The sequence below is a fragment of the Erpetoichthys calabaricus genome (genome assembly GCF_900747795.2).
Source record: "Erpetoichthys calabaricus chromosome 1 unlocalized genomic scaffold, fErpCal1.3 SUPER_1_unloc_22, whole genome shotgun sequence".
NCBI classification, from domain to species: Eukaryota; Metazoa; Chordata; class Cladistia; order Polypteriformes; family Polypteridae; genus Erpetoichthys; species Erpetoichthys calabaricus.
Genome location: NW_026261588.1, coordinates 4,438,088 through 4,452,754, shown reverse-complemented (window position 1 = coordinate 4,452,754; position 14,667 = coordinate 4,438,088). Strand labels below are relative to the sequence as shown.

Sequence of the window (14,667 nt, the reverse complement as noted above, 5' to 3'; positions counted from 1 at the left end):
GCGTTACCTGGTAGGTAACCACCCATACAATCAGATTGTGAATCAGACTACGAATGCCGTGAATGTAATTACCCCGATCTACATGTTGTCAAATAAACGAACCACACGCCATGGCGCAATTTTAGGGGCTTCGCCTGTAGCGCTGACGTCCGAGGTTCGATTCCCGTAAGGGAGTGAAGTGAGTGGCTGGTTACCTACCAGGTAACGCTTATGGTTGGCCAGCAAGTGAGGTAACATCAGCCACAGTGCCTTCAGTTGTGAGAAGCAGATCATAGAAAGGATGAAAATAGTTTACTGTCAAATAATGCAAAGAGTACGCGACACGTCTTTCCCCCTTATTCTTGGCTCATCAGGTACACACTCACTGCACTCGCTTACGGTAATCGAACCTCGGACGTCAGCGCTAGAGGGGCTTCGCAGCGGTGAAGTATTGCTTTTAAATTTTAATTAAGAAGAAAAGAAAACCTTTTTAAATTAAGTCTTAAAAAGAGGTGTAAAGATATTGACAATAAGCTATGCAAACCCACCAAGAAATGCAATCGTTTAAATCAAGGCGCGAGTCGAAAAACACCATCCGATAATGTTAGTTAACGATTAACACATTTCTATGTGTATTGTACTGCGGTGGGTTGGCACCCTGCCCAGGATTGGTTCCCTGCCTTGTGCCCTGTGTTGGCTGGGATTGGCTCCAGCAGACCCCTGTGACCCTGTGTTCGGATTCAGCGGGTTGGAAAATGGATGGATGGATGTGTATTGTAAGCATACAATACAACTGATAATATATCCATCCATCCATTTTCCAACCCGCTGAATCCGAACACAGGGTCACAGGGGTCTGCTGGAGCCAATCCCAGCCAACACAGGGCACAAGGCAGGGAACCAATCCTGGGCAGGGAGCCAACCCACCGCAGGACACACACAAACACATCCACACACCAAGCACACACTAGGGCCAATCTAGAACCGCCAATTCACCTAACCAGCATGTCTTTGGACTGTGGGAGGAAACCCACGCAGACACAGGAATCGAACCCAGGTCCCCAGGTTACCCAAGCGCTACCCACTGCGCCACCGTGCCGCCCTAACTGATAATATGTTGCGCTTATTTATCTGGTGTACCGACATTTTTGCGCGTTTAACGGCTGAAATCTAACGTGGTTTGTGCCCTTCAGAATGAAAACAGTTTGCATTTACCTTTTTAATAAAAGGTGAGCTTTTAAGCCTGAGAAATCACCCCGTAAATGCACACGTTTAATTGCACGTGTGTTAATATGTATGCTTACACAGTATTAAAAGACACTCAAAAATTAACGTCATTTACCTTCGTTCCCGCGTTTGACTCGTGCTGTAAATCTCTTCCTTGTTTTTAATTCACGTGATTATGTAGGAGGCGTAATACGTGATGACGCGATACGTGACTCCGCCTCCTCCATTAGAGTATATGGACAAAAAACAGGTTCCAGTTATGACCATTACGCGTAGAATTTCGAAATGAAACCTGCCTAACTTTTGTAAGTAAGCTGTAAGGAATGAGCCTGCCAAATTTCAGCCTTCTACCTACACGGGAAGTTGGAGAATTAGTGATGAGTGAGTGAGTCAGTCAGGGCTTTGCCTTTTATTAATTAGTACTAGGGGGCTCCGCCCCCTGCTCGCTTCGCTCGCCAACCCCTGGTGTTGGGAATGACAAAGAGTGTGATGTGTGAATGAGATATAGAATAGTGTGACGGTGTAGATGATGCAAATAGAAAGCAAACAATAAAGTGTGTGGCACAGTGTAAAGGTTTATTTGAAAATTTCTTTGTACACGCCGTTTAAGTGTAAAAGGTAATTCCAGCTCAGAACTTGTAAGGTCATTTAAGATGGTTATTGTTGTGATCAGAGTCAAGTTTGTCAGAGCTTAGAAAGAGTTGTGTCTCTCCAGGAAGTAATGCAATGACTTGGGTATTTATGTTTTCCATATTAATATTTTTTGGACATAATATAGTGCGTTGCGTTAAAAGGGGCATTTGGTCTAATGAGATTGCTGTTCGAAATGTCTCTGTAACTAAGTTGTCGCAGATAAAGGCTTGAGGAATTGTAATAATATGTGCCTGAAGTCCAGCTGTATTGGTGAGTGTACCATCTCTCAGTTGTAATAAGCAATTGTTATGATCTGGTTCTGGACATCGTATCTTTTTTACTAACTGTATCTTTTGAAAGCAATGCCAATTGTCTGCATATTTTAAGGTGCACTGAACAATAGCTGAGTGCATGGCATCTGAAAGAATAGCTAATCACTGTCTAAAATCTCCTCCTCATAAAAGTACCTTTCCTTCAAATCGAATATTATTATTCATAAACGTCTGTAGAAGTTTATGAATGGTGTTGAGTAAGTGACTTCATGCCATTGAACATTTATCAATAAACAACATTTTTTCAAGACGGATGTCACGTGCAGTGCCACCGTTAATGTTCATAGTGGATACCGATTTGTAGGATCTAATGTAGTTGATAAAGATTTCACTTTCAGGTACATCGTCAGTTATAAGCTTCTGTAGATATTCAGTATATGAATGTAAAGAAGGCAGTCTAATTTGACCCTTTTGACAACAACGTGTAAATGTATAACTTGTATTGCCAGTTGTTTCTTCAGGGAAGTGAACTGAATGACAATGATTGCAAATGACATTCATTAATCCGAATGAATTTTCCTGGTGTATGTTTTGCTTGTGCCGTTTGAGAGGCGCGTTGTTGCATGTGTAGTATTTGGGACGTGTTGTTTTGGAGCTGTAATCGATTTGCCTGTGCTGTGTGAGAAGCCCGTTGTAGCCTTCGCTGCCATTAACGTATGTCTGAGATGGGAGGTGTTTCGTTTTGAATCCGTGCCTGTTGCGATGCAGCACTTTGATTGATAGTTTGCGTCATGTGGATCTAGGATGTAGATTTGTGCATATTTGCGTTGTTGATTTGTTTCAGGGTGCACTGTTCCAATGCGATGCAGTATTTGTGCACATATGCGAAAGCAGTATGGGCCATTGCCTTTTGGTGGCCTGATATTTACTCCGGTATATGCAAAAGCAAATGAACTATTGTAGGATCTAATGCAGTTCATAAAGTTTTTACTTTTAGGTACATCGTTAGTTAGAAGCTTTAGTTGAGCTTTGCGTTTTTGGAGTCGAGACATTTTTTCTTTTAGAAATATGGATAAGTAATAAGGAGAATTGCACTCACTGTTAATATGGAGCCTTTTCTGTGGTTGAACGGTTAATAGTGCCTTATTGTAATGAGATCCACCTATGCTGCATAGCCGTCTATTTTGTTGTTTCTTTCGTGTTCGTGTGTTTGTTCCTGTTATCCTTTCCTTTTCGTTTTGTACCCGTGACCGTGTATTCATGACTTGTTTCTTTCTCAGCATGCGAAATATGGATAAGTAATAAGGAGGATCGCAGTCACTGTTAATATGTTTCTTTTTCTGCAGTTGAACGGTTAATAGTGCTTTATTGTAAGGAGATCCACCAATGCTGACACCTATGCTGTCTAGTGTGAAGGTGTTGATGTTCACTTTAGAATATGTGGCTTTGGGTGTCACTTCTTATGGATGTGTGTGTGTGTGTGTGGGGGGGGGTTGAGGATTGTTGTCGCGCGAGCGTCTTCTTTCTTTTTGTGTTCCTGTGTCTTGTTGAATCCCCCTCTTTGTGTGTGTCCCGTCCGGTGCCTGTAGGGGGGGGGGGGGGGGGGTTTGGGGGTGCCTTGCTGTTGTGCGCGAGCCTCTTTTTTTTTTTTTTTGGGTCTAGTTTCGTGTGCAATGTGTTTCGTGCTTTGCTTGCGTTTGAATACTTTTTTATGTGCCGTTTCCTTTTTTCGGTGCTCTTTGCGCCTCATTTCTCAATTTTTCCTGTGCTCACTCCTTTTTTCTGTGGTCTTGTCTGCCTCTCGCGGCCCCTCATCCGCTTCTCTCGCCCTCTTCTATCCACCTTTCTTGGCTCCTCAGCCGACCCTCGCGGACTCTTTTTGCGCCTGCGCAGTACGTCTTTTTGCAGCTACGGCCCATTGCCGGATGTGCCTGCGTCCATCATCCGGTTTAGCATTCTCGGTTAGTAATATGGATAGATATATATTACATTCATTGCATTCGTAGTCTGAGTCTCGACGACCTGAATTGTGTGGGTGATTACCTACCAGGTAACGCTTGTAGTTGGTCTGCCATTCGCAGTAGAGTGTGTACGCCCGATGAGCCCAAATTAGGGTGAAACACATGTTGCATACTCTTTGCATTATTTGCATACATATATAAATATATTTGCAGGTGCAGATCCAGAAAGGGAGATAATGAATCACGTATCATAAAGTAGTTTTTATTCCTGAGCTTTCAGCCCCTACCAGGGGGCCTTCATCAGAGGATAATGCTTAGACTTACAAGAATCAAAGGCAATATATAGAAAAGGTTACACAGGTTCAGGGGTTTAAGTCAGTGTGAATGGGGGAGGGGGGGGGGGTTATTGGTTGTAAAGATTTTATTTATTATGAATATGTGCTTCTTAAGTTTGCATATGCTGGATTTATATCCAAATGTCTGTTGATGGCATCCTCATTTGATAGCCAAGACTCGGCCAGCTCTCTATACACATATACATATACATATACACATATATACATATACATATATACATACATATATACATATACATACATGGTTGAAATAGTTTACTGTCAAATAATGCAAAGAGTACGCGACACGTGTTTTGCCCTAATTCTGGGCTCATCAGGCATACACACCCTAACGCACTCCCTCTCGGGAATCGAACCTCGGACGTCAGCGCCAGAGGCGATGCCCCTAACGTTGCGCCACGGCGTGTGGTTCGTTTATTTGACACCATGTAGATCGGGGTAATTACATTCACGGCATTCGTAGTCTGTGTCACAATCTGATTATTTGGGTGGTTACCTACCAAGTAACGCTTGTGGTTGGCCAGCAAGTCTGCTAACATCCGCCACGGCGCAACGTTAGGGGCATCGCCTCTGGCGAGTATTCCCAGCACATCACTTTTTCCACATTTTGTTATGTTACAGCCTTGTAACATGTTTCTGCAGCTTCATTGGAGTCCACCTGTGGTAAATTCAGTTGACTGGACATGATTTGGAAAGGCACACACCTGTCTATAGAAGGTCCCACAGTTGACAGTTCATGTCAGAGCACAAACCAAGCATGAAGTCAAAGGAATTGTCTGTAGACCTCCGAGATAAGATTGTCTCGAGGCACAAATCTGGGGAAGGTTACAGAAAAATTTCTGCTGCTTTGAAAGTCCCAATGAGCACAGTGGCCTCCATCATCCATAAGTGGAAGAAGTTCGAAACCACCAGGACTCTTCCTAGAGCTGGCCGGCCATCTAAACTGAGCGATTCTGGGAGAGAAGGGCCTTAGTCAGGGAGGTGACCAAAAACCCGATGGTCACTCTGTCAGAGCTCGAGAGGTCCTCTGTGGAGAGAGGAGAACCTTCCAGAAGGACAACCATCTCTGCAGCAATTCACCAATCAGGCCTGTATGGTAGAGTGGCCAGACGGAAGCCACTCCTTAGTAAAAGGCACAAGGAGTTTGCCAAAAGGCACCTGAAGGACTCTCAGACCATGAGAAAGAAAATTCTCTGGTCTGATGAGACAAAGATTGAACTCTTTGGTGTGAATGCCAGGCGTCACGTTTGGAGGAAACCTGGCACAGCTCATCACCAGGCCAATACCATCCCTACAGTGAAGCATGGTGGTGGCAGCATCATGCTGTGGGGATGTTTTTCAGCATCAGGGACTGGGAGACTAGTCAGGATAAAGGGAAAGATGACTGCAACAATGTACAGAGACATCCTGGATGAAAACCTGCTCCAGAGCGCTCTTGACCTCAGACTGGGGCGACGGTTCATCTTTCAGCAGGACAACGACCCTAAGCACACAGCCAAGATATCAAAGGAGTGGCTTCAGGACAACTCTGTGAATGTCCTTGAGTGGCCCAGCCAGAGCCCAGACTTGAATCCGATTGAACATCTCTGGAGAGATCTTAAAATGGCTGTGCACTGACGCTTCCCGTCCAACCTGATGGAGCTTGAGAGGTGCTGCAAAGAGGAATGGGCCAAACTGGCCAAGGATAGGTGTACCAAGCTTGTGGCATCATATTCAAAAAGACTTGAGGCTGGAATTGCTGCCAAAGGGGCATCGACAAAGTATTGAGCAAAGGCTGTGAATACTTATGCACATGGGATTTCTCAGTTTTTAGATTTTTAATAAATTTGCAAAAACCTCAAGTAAACTTCTTACAGGTTGTCATTATGGGGTGTTGTGTGTAGAATTCTGAGGAAAAAAATGAATTTAATCCATTTTGGAATAAGGCTGTAACATAACAAAATGTGGAAAAAGTGATGCGCTGGGAATACTTTCCGGATGCACTATATATATATATATTGTGATGGATGGCTGGTGGCTTATCCCAGCCGACACATCTAGGCTGCTAGATGTAGTTCTCCCTGCAGCACAGAAGTGTCCCAGATTCCCACAGGGCATCATGGGAGATGGAGTTTGGATTCACAACCCTGCTGGGGACTGTGGGTGCCACCGTATGACGCTGCAGAGAGACAGGGATTTTTATTTTCCCTATAGCCCGGAAGTACTCCCAAGTCACGGGGACGGAAGAACAGAAGTATTTCCAGGCTGAAGAAAAATATCTTCATTTTCATCTGACCCGGAAGTGCTATTGAATCACATGGACTGAAGGACAGGAGCACTTCCGGGTCAAGGATTAAATAAAGGACTATGCGAGACCCAGCAAGTGGAGCCGAAGTTGGGTGGTAGTGTGACGGACCTGCTGGGAGGAGAGGAGAGGAGGATAGGATTTATTCTATTTGTAATCTTGTTTGTAACATGAAACATTGTAAACATGAACCTGTTTGTAAGTAGGAGATCGACTGTAGTGGTTTACACAGCCATGAATAATCTCACCCAGTCCTCCATTTTGGAATGTCTGTCCCCTTACACTCCCAGTCATAACCTCAGATCTTCAAATGAAGATCCAATCTGCAAAGAATTGGTGAGGTGGCCTTTTGCTGTTACACACCTAAAATTTAAAATACTTTAGCAACAGAAAATCGCCAGATTAATAGTGTAGAACAATAAAAAAAAAATTATTTTAAAATGGCTTTATCATAGCTACATTTTAGTTGTATCCCAGTTAGTCTATATGGGCATTGAATTATCATTTTCCTCTGGATTTTGCACTTCCATACTAGTCTGTCTGCTGTCTTCTCCATTTCTTCTGTGGTGACGATGTGCTCCACCACCTCCTAATCAACATAGCACACTGCCTCGTGTTTACGGATTGAATGGCGGGTGTCCAAGGTGTCCACATGGCCATCATCATCAAAATCTTCATGTATTTTAGAATAAGAGAATTAACTATTATTGCATTTAACTCCCTTCTCCATCTCTTATTTATATAGATATTTACTTCTCCCCTTCTTTTGTTTAATGTTGCCTTATTAAAAAGCTTAAAGCAATTTTCCTTTAGCTAAGCTCTCCATCTCAGGGGTGGGGTTTGATTTGTCTTCAAATTTGTTGGGTTATAAATTGATCTGTTTGTATGGAATGATTACTGTGGAATAATAAAAATCTGAATCAATGTATTAAATAAAAGTTGAACAAATAATCTTGGGCTGAGGGCTTTTAACCCAGTCCAAGGGAGGGGAAGAAGATTTTGGGACTACGCCTTAGTGCAATGAATATTTGGGTAAACAAGTCTAAAGAAAACGCCTTGGTGATTACTATCTGTGTGGATTTGAGTGTATAAAAATATATATAAGAAAATGTATATGTATATTGTATTTGCAAGTATAAGAGTTCTGTGTGTTAAATTATATGAAATGCATTGAGATTGTGATGAAGGAAAGTTAAGGATATTAAGCATTAGAGCCTAAATATATAAAATAGCCATAAGATTAATAAAAGAAATAAATAAAGGGTGGATCAGCTTTTAGGGACCGCACCCTGTCCTAGTTAGCAAAAGCAGAAGTTCATTCCACTTCTAAGGGAAGGCTACTTGTAAAGGTGCAAAAATGAGATAACTATGTGTACGTGCTTAAGAGGAAATAAAAGCCGGCTTGGAAAACCGCAAAGGGCCTCCTGTGACGTGGATGCTGTCAGTGACAAACTGTCAGCATTCTGCAGTGGGTCTCTGCTCACCAAGAAAGATCAAGAAATAATAAAAGAAGTTGTTTGTTTGAATTTGTGTTTGTCTGCTGTTGTTTCGAACCTTCGACCACATTACAATGAAAATTAATAAAATAAAAATATTTAAAAAAAAAAAATCTTCATGTAGGTATGTAGAATGTTAGGTAGAATGCCCAGTGGCGGCCTGGCAGGATTTTAGTAGTTTTACCTTGGATCCCCTGCAGATTATTTTTCTTCAGCCGAACTGGAACTGTTGCTTTTTTTCTGTCCTATTAGACATTTGACATTACCTTTTACTTTATTACATACTGTATATTATTATTGCTTAATCTTGTTTATGTTTTATATTCCTTTAAATTTCAACATGTAAAACAGTTTGAGCTACACTGTTTGTATGAAAATGTGCAATACAAATAAATGTTGCTGTTGCATCCAAAAGGTTGTTTCTCCATGTAAACTGTTTGCCACATTCAGAACACCCATATGACTTCTCTCCTGCGTGAATTTCAATGTGCATCAGAAGAGGATTTCTGTGCTGGAATTGTTTACCACGTTCAGAACAGCAATTCAGCTTCTCTCAGGTTTCATTTGTCCACATTTTCGTATTGTGCTTACTATCAAAACAGGAGTGAACTTCACTCTTTAGTCAGGACAGTCTCACTGTAATGCTTAACTTCTCCTTCTCTTAAGTTTCCCACAAGGACTCAGTGTAGAACCTGCATTGTTCTTAATAAGGCTTCTTGTTGCAGTTCTGAAAAGGCTGAAAGTTTTTCTTCATCAGTCCAGTTGATCCAAGAACAACAGGAACTGTATTATTTTGTCCCATATTTCATTTGTCGTATCTCAGACGGCATTTCTTGGTATTTTGTTACTTTTTAGCCTCTCTATTCTTAGGACTGATAAATCACTAGGACCTAATACTTTTGTTAGCCAGGATTTCATAGACTGGTTTTCTTTGATTATTAAATCTGGTTTTCTGGCCTCTATTTTTTAGTCAGTCAGTATTGTTGTGCTACAACTGACCTGCACCTCTTCATTTTCCATTGTGCTGTCCGAGTTGTGCTCCCCGTGTCTTTCTGGTGCTGGTAAGTTGTACTTCATGCAGAGTTTCCAGCGAATGAGCCTGGCCACTTTGTTGAGTTGTGCAGTGTATAATCCTTCAGCAATCAGTACCTCGCACCCAGCAATGACATGTGTGACTGTTTCCAGTTCGCTTTAGTAGAAGGGACATTTTTGGATTATTTTTTGAAATTTGTTTTCTATTTATGATCTGAACTACCTTGTGGCCAAGCCACTGTTTTGTGCAGCTATTAGATGTTCAGCTTTTGGTTGTAGTTCGCCCCTCATAAGCCACGCATGGGTAAGTTTCATTTCTAGAAGAGGCTGTTGGAGTTGGAGTTACTTGTAGTTTCCCCAATTTGTTTTTTGTTTTCATTTAACTTTGTGAATTCTTTTTCTGGTGCTTAGCATATTGTACTCTGGGGGAGTTTTTGTAATTTTTTTTCTCTCTTATGAGAATTCATTGATATCTTCTTTGTAAAAACTTTTTGCAACATTCAAAAAAAGAAATGCAGCTTGGGTTTTAATGCGTCTCTAAAGATAGCTACTGAGAGAGAATTGTTTACCACATTCAACGCAGCAATACTGCTTCTGCCCCGAGTAAATTTTAATGTGCATCAGTAAACTATTATGGTGCAAGAATCGTTTCCACATTCAGGACATCAATATGGCTTCTTCCCCGTGTGAATTCTTTGGTGGCTCTGAAGAATGTTTCTCCGTGAAAACTTTTTGCCACATTCAAAACAGCAAAACGGCTTCTCCCCTGTGTGAATTCTTTGGTGGTTCTTAAGATGGCTTCTCTGTGAATACTTTTTGCCACATGCAGAGCAGCAAAATGGCTTCTCCCCTGTGTGAATTCTTTGGTGGCTCTGAAGATTGGCTCTATGTGAAAACGTTTTGCCACATTCAGAACAGCAAAACGGCTTCTCCCCTGTGTGAATTCTTTGGTGGCTCTGAAGATCACTTCTCCGTGAAAATTTTTTGCCACATTCAAAACAGCAAAACGGCTTCTCCCCTGTATGAATTCTTTGGTGGCTCTGAAGATTGGCTTTCTGTGAAAACGTTTTGCCACATTCAGAACAGCAAAACGGCTTCTCTCCTATGTGAGTTTTAATGTGTTTCTGAAGATGGTTACTGCCAGAGAATTGTTTTCCACATTCAGAACAGCAGTACAGCTTCTGACCGATGTGAGTTTTCATGTGTGTCTGAAGGTAACTACTGACAGAGAATCGTTTCCCACATTCAGAACAGCAATACGGCTTCTCTCCGGTGTGAATTCTTTGGTGCCGCTGAAGATGGCTTCTCCGTAAAAACTGTTTGCCACATTCAGAACAGCAGTGACGTTTGATTCCTGTATAAAGTTTAAAAGATAAAAGAGGTTAGTTTTTAATCCACTGCTTTATTACTGACATTGTCTTACAACATTAAATAGATGTTGGTTTAATTAATGAAGAAACTTGATAAGCATAAGCAAATATAACACTTAAGTAGAACATAAAAAAAACACTCGACTTGAAAATGGAAAAAAGAACAACTATTCAACACATGAGCATAATCCAAAAAGTTTAAACAGTAAAATAAATCGATCACATGAGACAGGCACAATCAGCAAGATTATTGTTGATGTTTTTTTTTTTTTTTTTACTAATTTACAGAACAGGCATCATCATGTTGTCATCATATTCTTAAAATATTATATAAAATTATAGATGTTTACATTCATTCGTGGAACATACATCTTCACCTATCATTGTATTGGAGACTACCATGTCTTCAGCTTCATTTCTTCAGTTAAAATAGAGGCCTCCAGAAAAGAAGCATCATTTTGTGAGAATTTTAGTAAATTAATAAAATTTAAAAAAAGCACATTAATCACTCTGAAGTTGGGGGATCAGGAACAAAAATAAAATAAACCGTATTAATTTCCAAGTTGCAGTTAGTGATATGATCTATATATCTGTACTATCACTATATTTTTGTTCGACCTGAGACATGGAGGCTAACGAATCTCATCTGTGCAGTCTAAGAGCTCACAACTCACTCAGTTTAGCACCAGAGAGATAGCAACGAGTGCACATGAAATGAATTCTCAACTCTGCACAAGATGCTCATTTACTTTCTCTCTGATTAGCGTCATTTTGAACTTGTGGACTGGATCAGAAAAACACGGGTGTATTTAAAAGATTATCTGGGAAGGATGAAAGCCACCATCTAAATCAAGTGGACTGGATGGTACTCTGGTGCAATAAAAACACTCTCACTCTGAATGTAAAAAAGACCAAAGAAATTATATTTGAATTTAAGAGACAGAAATCTGTATGTTCACCCATTGTAGGTAGAAATAGTGACTGCATATAAATACTTACCTAGATAACAACCTTAACTGGAATACTAATACAAAAAAAACCAAACATTCTCTAAATTCAACCAGCACTTATTTCTCAGCTGATTGTCGCCCCCTATCCCTGGATGTCGACTTTTGTCGACATTCGCCTTCAACCCCTCCTGTCGACAAAAGTCGACATCCGCCCTAAAAGAGTTAATAGTCTGACAAACCAAAACTCAAAAAAGCTCCAGCAGATTACGAAGTATGCAGCTAATGTTATTGGGGCTGATGTAGATGATGTGACTGGTGTGTGTCAGAGGGCAATGATAAAGAAACTGGAAATCATCTAAACTGATGATAGTCATCCATTACATGTAGAACTAAAGTTCACTAAATCAGGAAGGATATTCGCTTTGAAAAGCCACACAAATCGCTGCAGAATTTCCTTTCTTCCTTGTGCCATTCAACTTTTCAATAAGAAATATCGGAGATAATGATTAAGGTTGTTGATATATATCCTGTAACCTTTTTTTTGGTGTAAATATGCATTATCTAACTGCCTTACCGTAACCTGTTTTGCTTCTATTTGTTTGTTTTATTTCATTCAGTCTGTTATCAGATGCAACTGAGAAGGCAAATTTCATGTTTTCTTGTGTAAACATGACTCAATAAAGAAACCCTAAACCTTAAGATTGTCAATATTACTGTACGCTGACTGAGTTTTCTTCAACCAGTCTCCATCAACGCATAACAAAACCTGCTTTCTGAAACACCTCCAGAACCACAAACCTTCAGAGGCACAGCATAGTGAAATTGCCCCAAACCTCCATGTTATTTACTAGTGGGAGAGGAGGGCACTGCCACACAGTAGCAGAGTGTTTACCAACCTCAGTCCTGTGTGTGTGTGTGTGTATATATATATACAACCCCAAATCAGAAAAAGTTGGGACAGTGTGGAAAATGTGAATAAAAAAAGCAAGTTATAAATTCTCCTCAAATTTTATTTCATTGCAGACAGTATGAACACAAAATAATTCATGTTTTTTTTGTCAACATCATTTCATTTGTAAATAAATATCCATTCTTGCCATTCAGGCTTGCAACACATTTCAAAAAAAGTTGGGACAGTACAGCATTTGCCACTTTGTACAGTTCCCCTGTCTTTTAACAACACTTAAAAGACGTTTAGGCATTGAAGAAATCAAGTGACTAAGTGTTGCAGGTGTTAGTTTGTCCCATTCTTCCTGCAAACAACGTTTTAGGTGCGCAACAGTACGGGGTCTTCGTTGACGCATTTTTCGTTTCAAAATGCACCAAACATTCTCTATAGGAGACAAATCAGGGCTGCAGGCAGGCCAGTCAAGCATCCGCACCCTCTTCTTACGCAGCCATGTCTTTGTTATGCGTGCAGTATGTGGTTTGGCAATGTCTTGCTGAAATAAGCATGGGCGTCCCTGGAAAAGACGTCGTCTTGAAGGCAGCATTTGTTCCTCCAAAACTGAGATATACTTCTCAGCATTGATGGTGCCATCGCAGAAGTGCAAGTTACCTTTGCCGAAGGCACTGACACAACCCCATACCATGACAGACCCAGTCGATGACGCTTCTGGACACTATTTATGTAGGGCTTCCGTTTGGCACAGTACAGTTTTAGCTGGCATTTCCTAATGTAACTACGTACTGTAGTGCTTGAGAGTGACTTCCTGAAGTAGTCCTGAGCCCACGCAGTTATATCATTTATTGATGAATGACGGTTTTTAATGCAGTGCCGTCTGAGGGCTCGGAGATCACGGCCATTCAGTTTAGGCTTGCGCCCTTGGCCTTTGCGCACGGTAATTTCTCCAGATTCCCTGATTCTTTTCACTAAGTTATGCACTGTAGAGGGAGAAATGCCCAAATCTCTTCCTATCTGTCTTTGAGAAATGTTTTTCTTCATCATTTAAAAGATTTTTGCCCGCACTTGGTGGTAAAACTGGCGATCCTCTGCAAATCTTTGCTCCTAAAGGAGTAGGCCTTTCCTCAATGCTGCTTATGTACGGAATCATGATTGCAATCAACTGTTAACATCACCAGTTACAAATCACATCATTATTTAGTTATTATACCTCATTACTACCCCTTAATTGCCCCCATCCCAACTTTTTTTGAAATGTGTTGCAAGCCTGAATGGCAAGAATGGATATTTATTTACAAATCAAATGATGTTGACAAAAAAAACATGAATTATTTTGTGTTCATACTGTCTGCAATGAAATAAAATTTGAGGAGAATTTATAACTTGCTTTTTTCTTTTTTTATTCACATTTTCCACACTGTCCCAACTTTTTCTGATTTGGGGTTGTATACATACATATATATATACACATATATATACATATATATATATACATATACACACATATATATACATATATATATATACATATACACACATATTATATATATATATATATATATATATATATATATATATATATATATATATATATATATATATATATATATATATATATATATATATATATACATACACACATATATACACACATATATACATATATATATATATATATATATATATATATACACACATATATATACATATATATATATATATATATATATATATACACACATATATATACACATATATATATACATATATATACACATATATATACACATATATATATATATGCAGTTGGAGATCCACAAAGGGAGAAAAAACGAATCACGTATCATAAAATAGTTTTTATTCCTGAGCTTTCAACCCCTGTCAGGTGTCTTCATCAGAGGATAATGCTTAGACTTACAAGAATCAAAGGCAATATATAGCAACACATTCAGTGGGGAGTGGGTGGAGGTGACTAAGTCAGTATGATCAAAGGGGGGGGGGTGTATCGTTAAATTAAAGTGCATATGTCCTTCTTAAGTTGGCATATGCTGGGTTTATGTCCAAGTGTCCAACGCGATATATATACATATATATACATATATACATATATATACATATATATATATACATACATATATATATATATACATACATACATATATATATATATATATACACATATATACATATACATATATATATA

General features: G+C 39.9%; 2 protein-coding genes across 50 annotated transcripts in view; both read right to left on the bottom strand.

Annotated features, from left to right (window-relative positions):
- LOC114645182 (NACHT, LRR and PYD domains-containing protein 3-like) overlaps positions 1-14,667 on the bottom strand; it is a 913,740-nt gene that overhangs the window by 155,750 nt on the left and 743,323 nt on the right. The gene's annotated exons all lie outside the window — the stretch shown is intronic.
- The window catches only part of LOC114669319 (oocyte zinc finger protein XlCOF6-like), a 49,376-nt gene continuing 43,705 nt past the window's right edge, over positions 8,997-14,667 (bottom strand). The window contains exons 4-5 of the mRNA XM_028825541.2: positions 10,751-10,754; positions 8,997-10,594 (exon numbers count right to left, since the gene is read on the bottom strand). Coding sequence (XP_028681374.2) covers positions 9,906-10,594; positions 10,751-10,754 — 693 coding nt within the window. The 3' untranslated portion in view covers positions 8,997-9,905. The remainder of the gene's footprint in view (positions 10,595-10,750; positions 10,755-14,667) is intronic.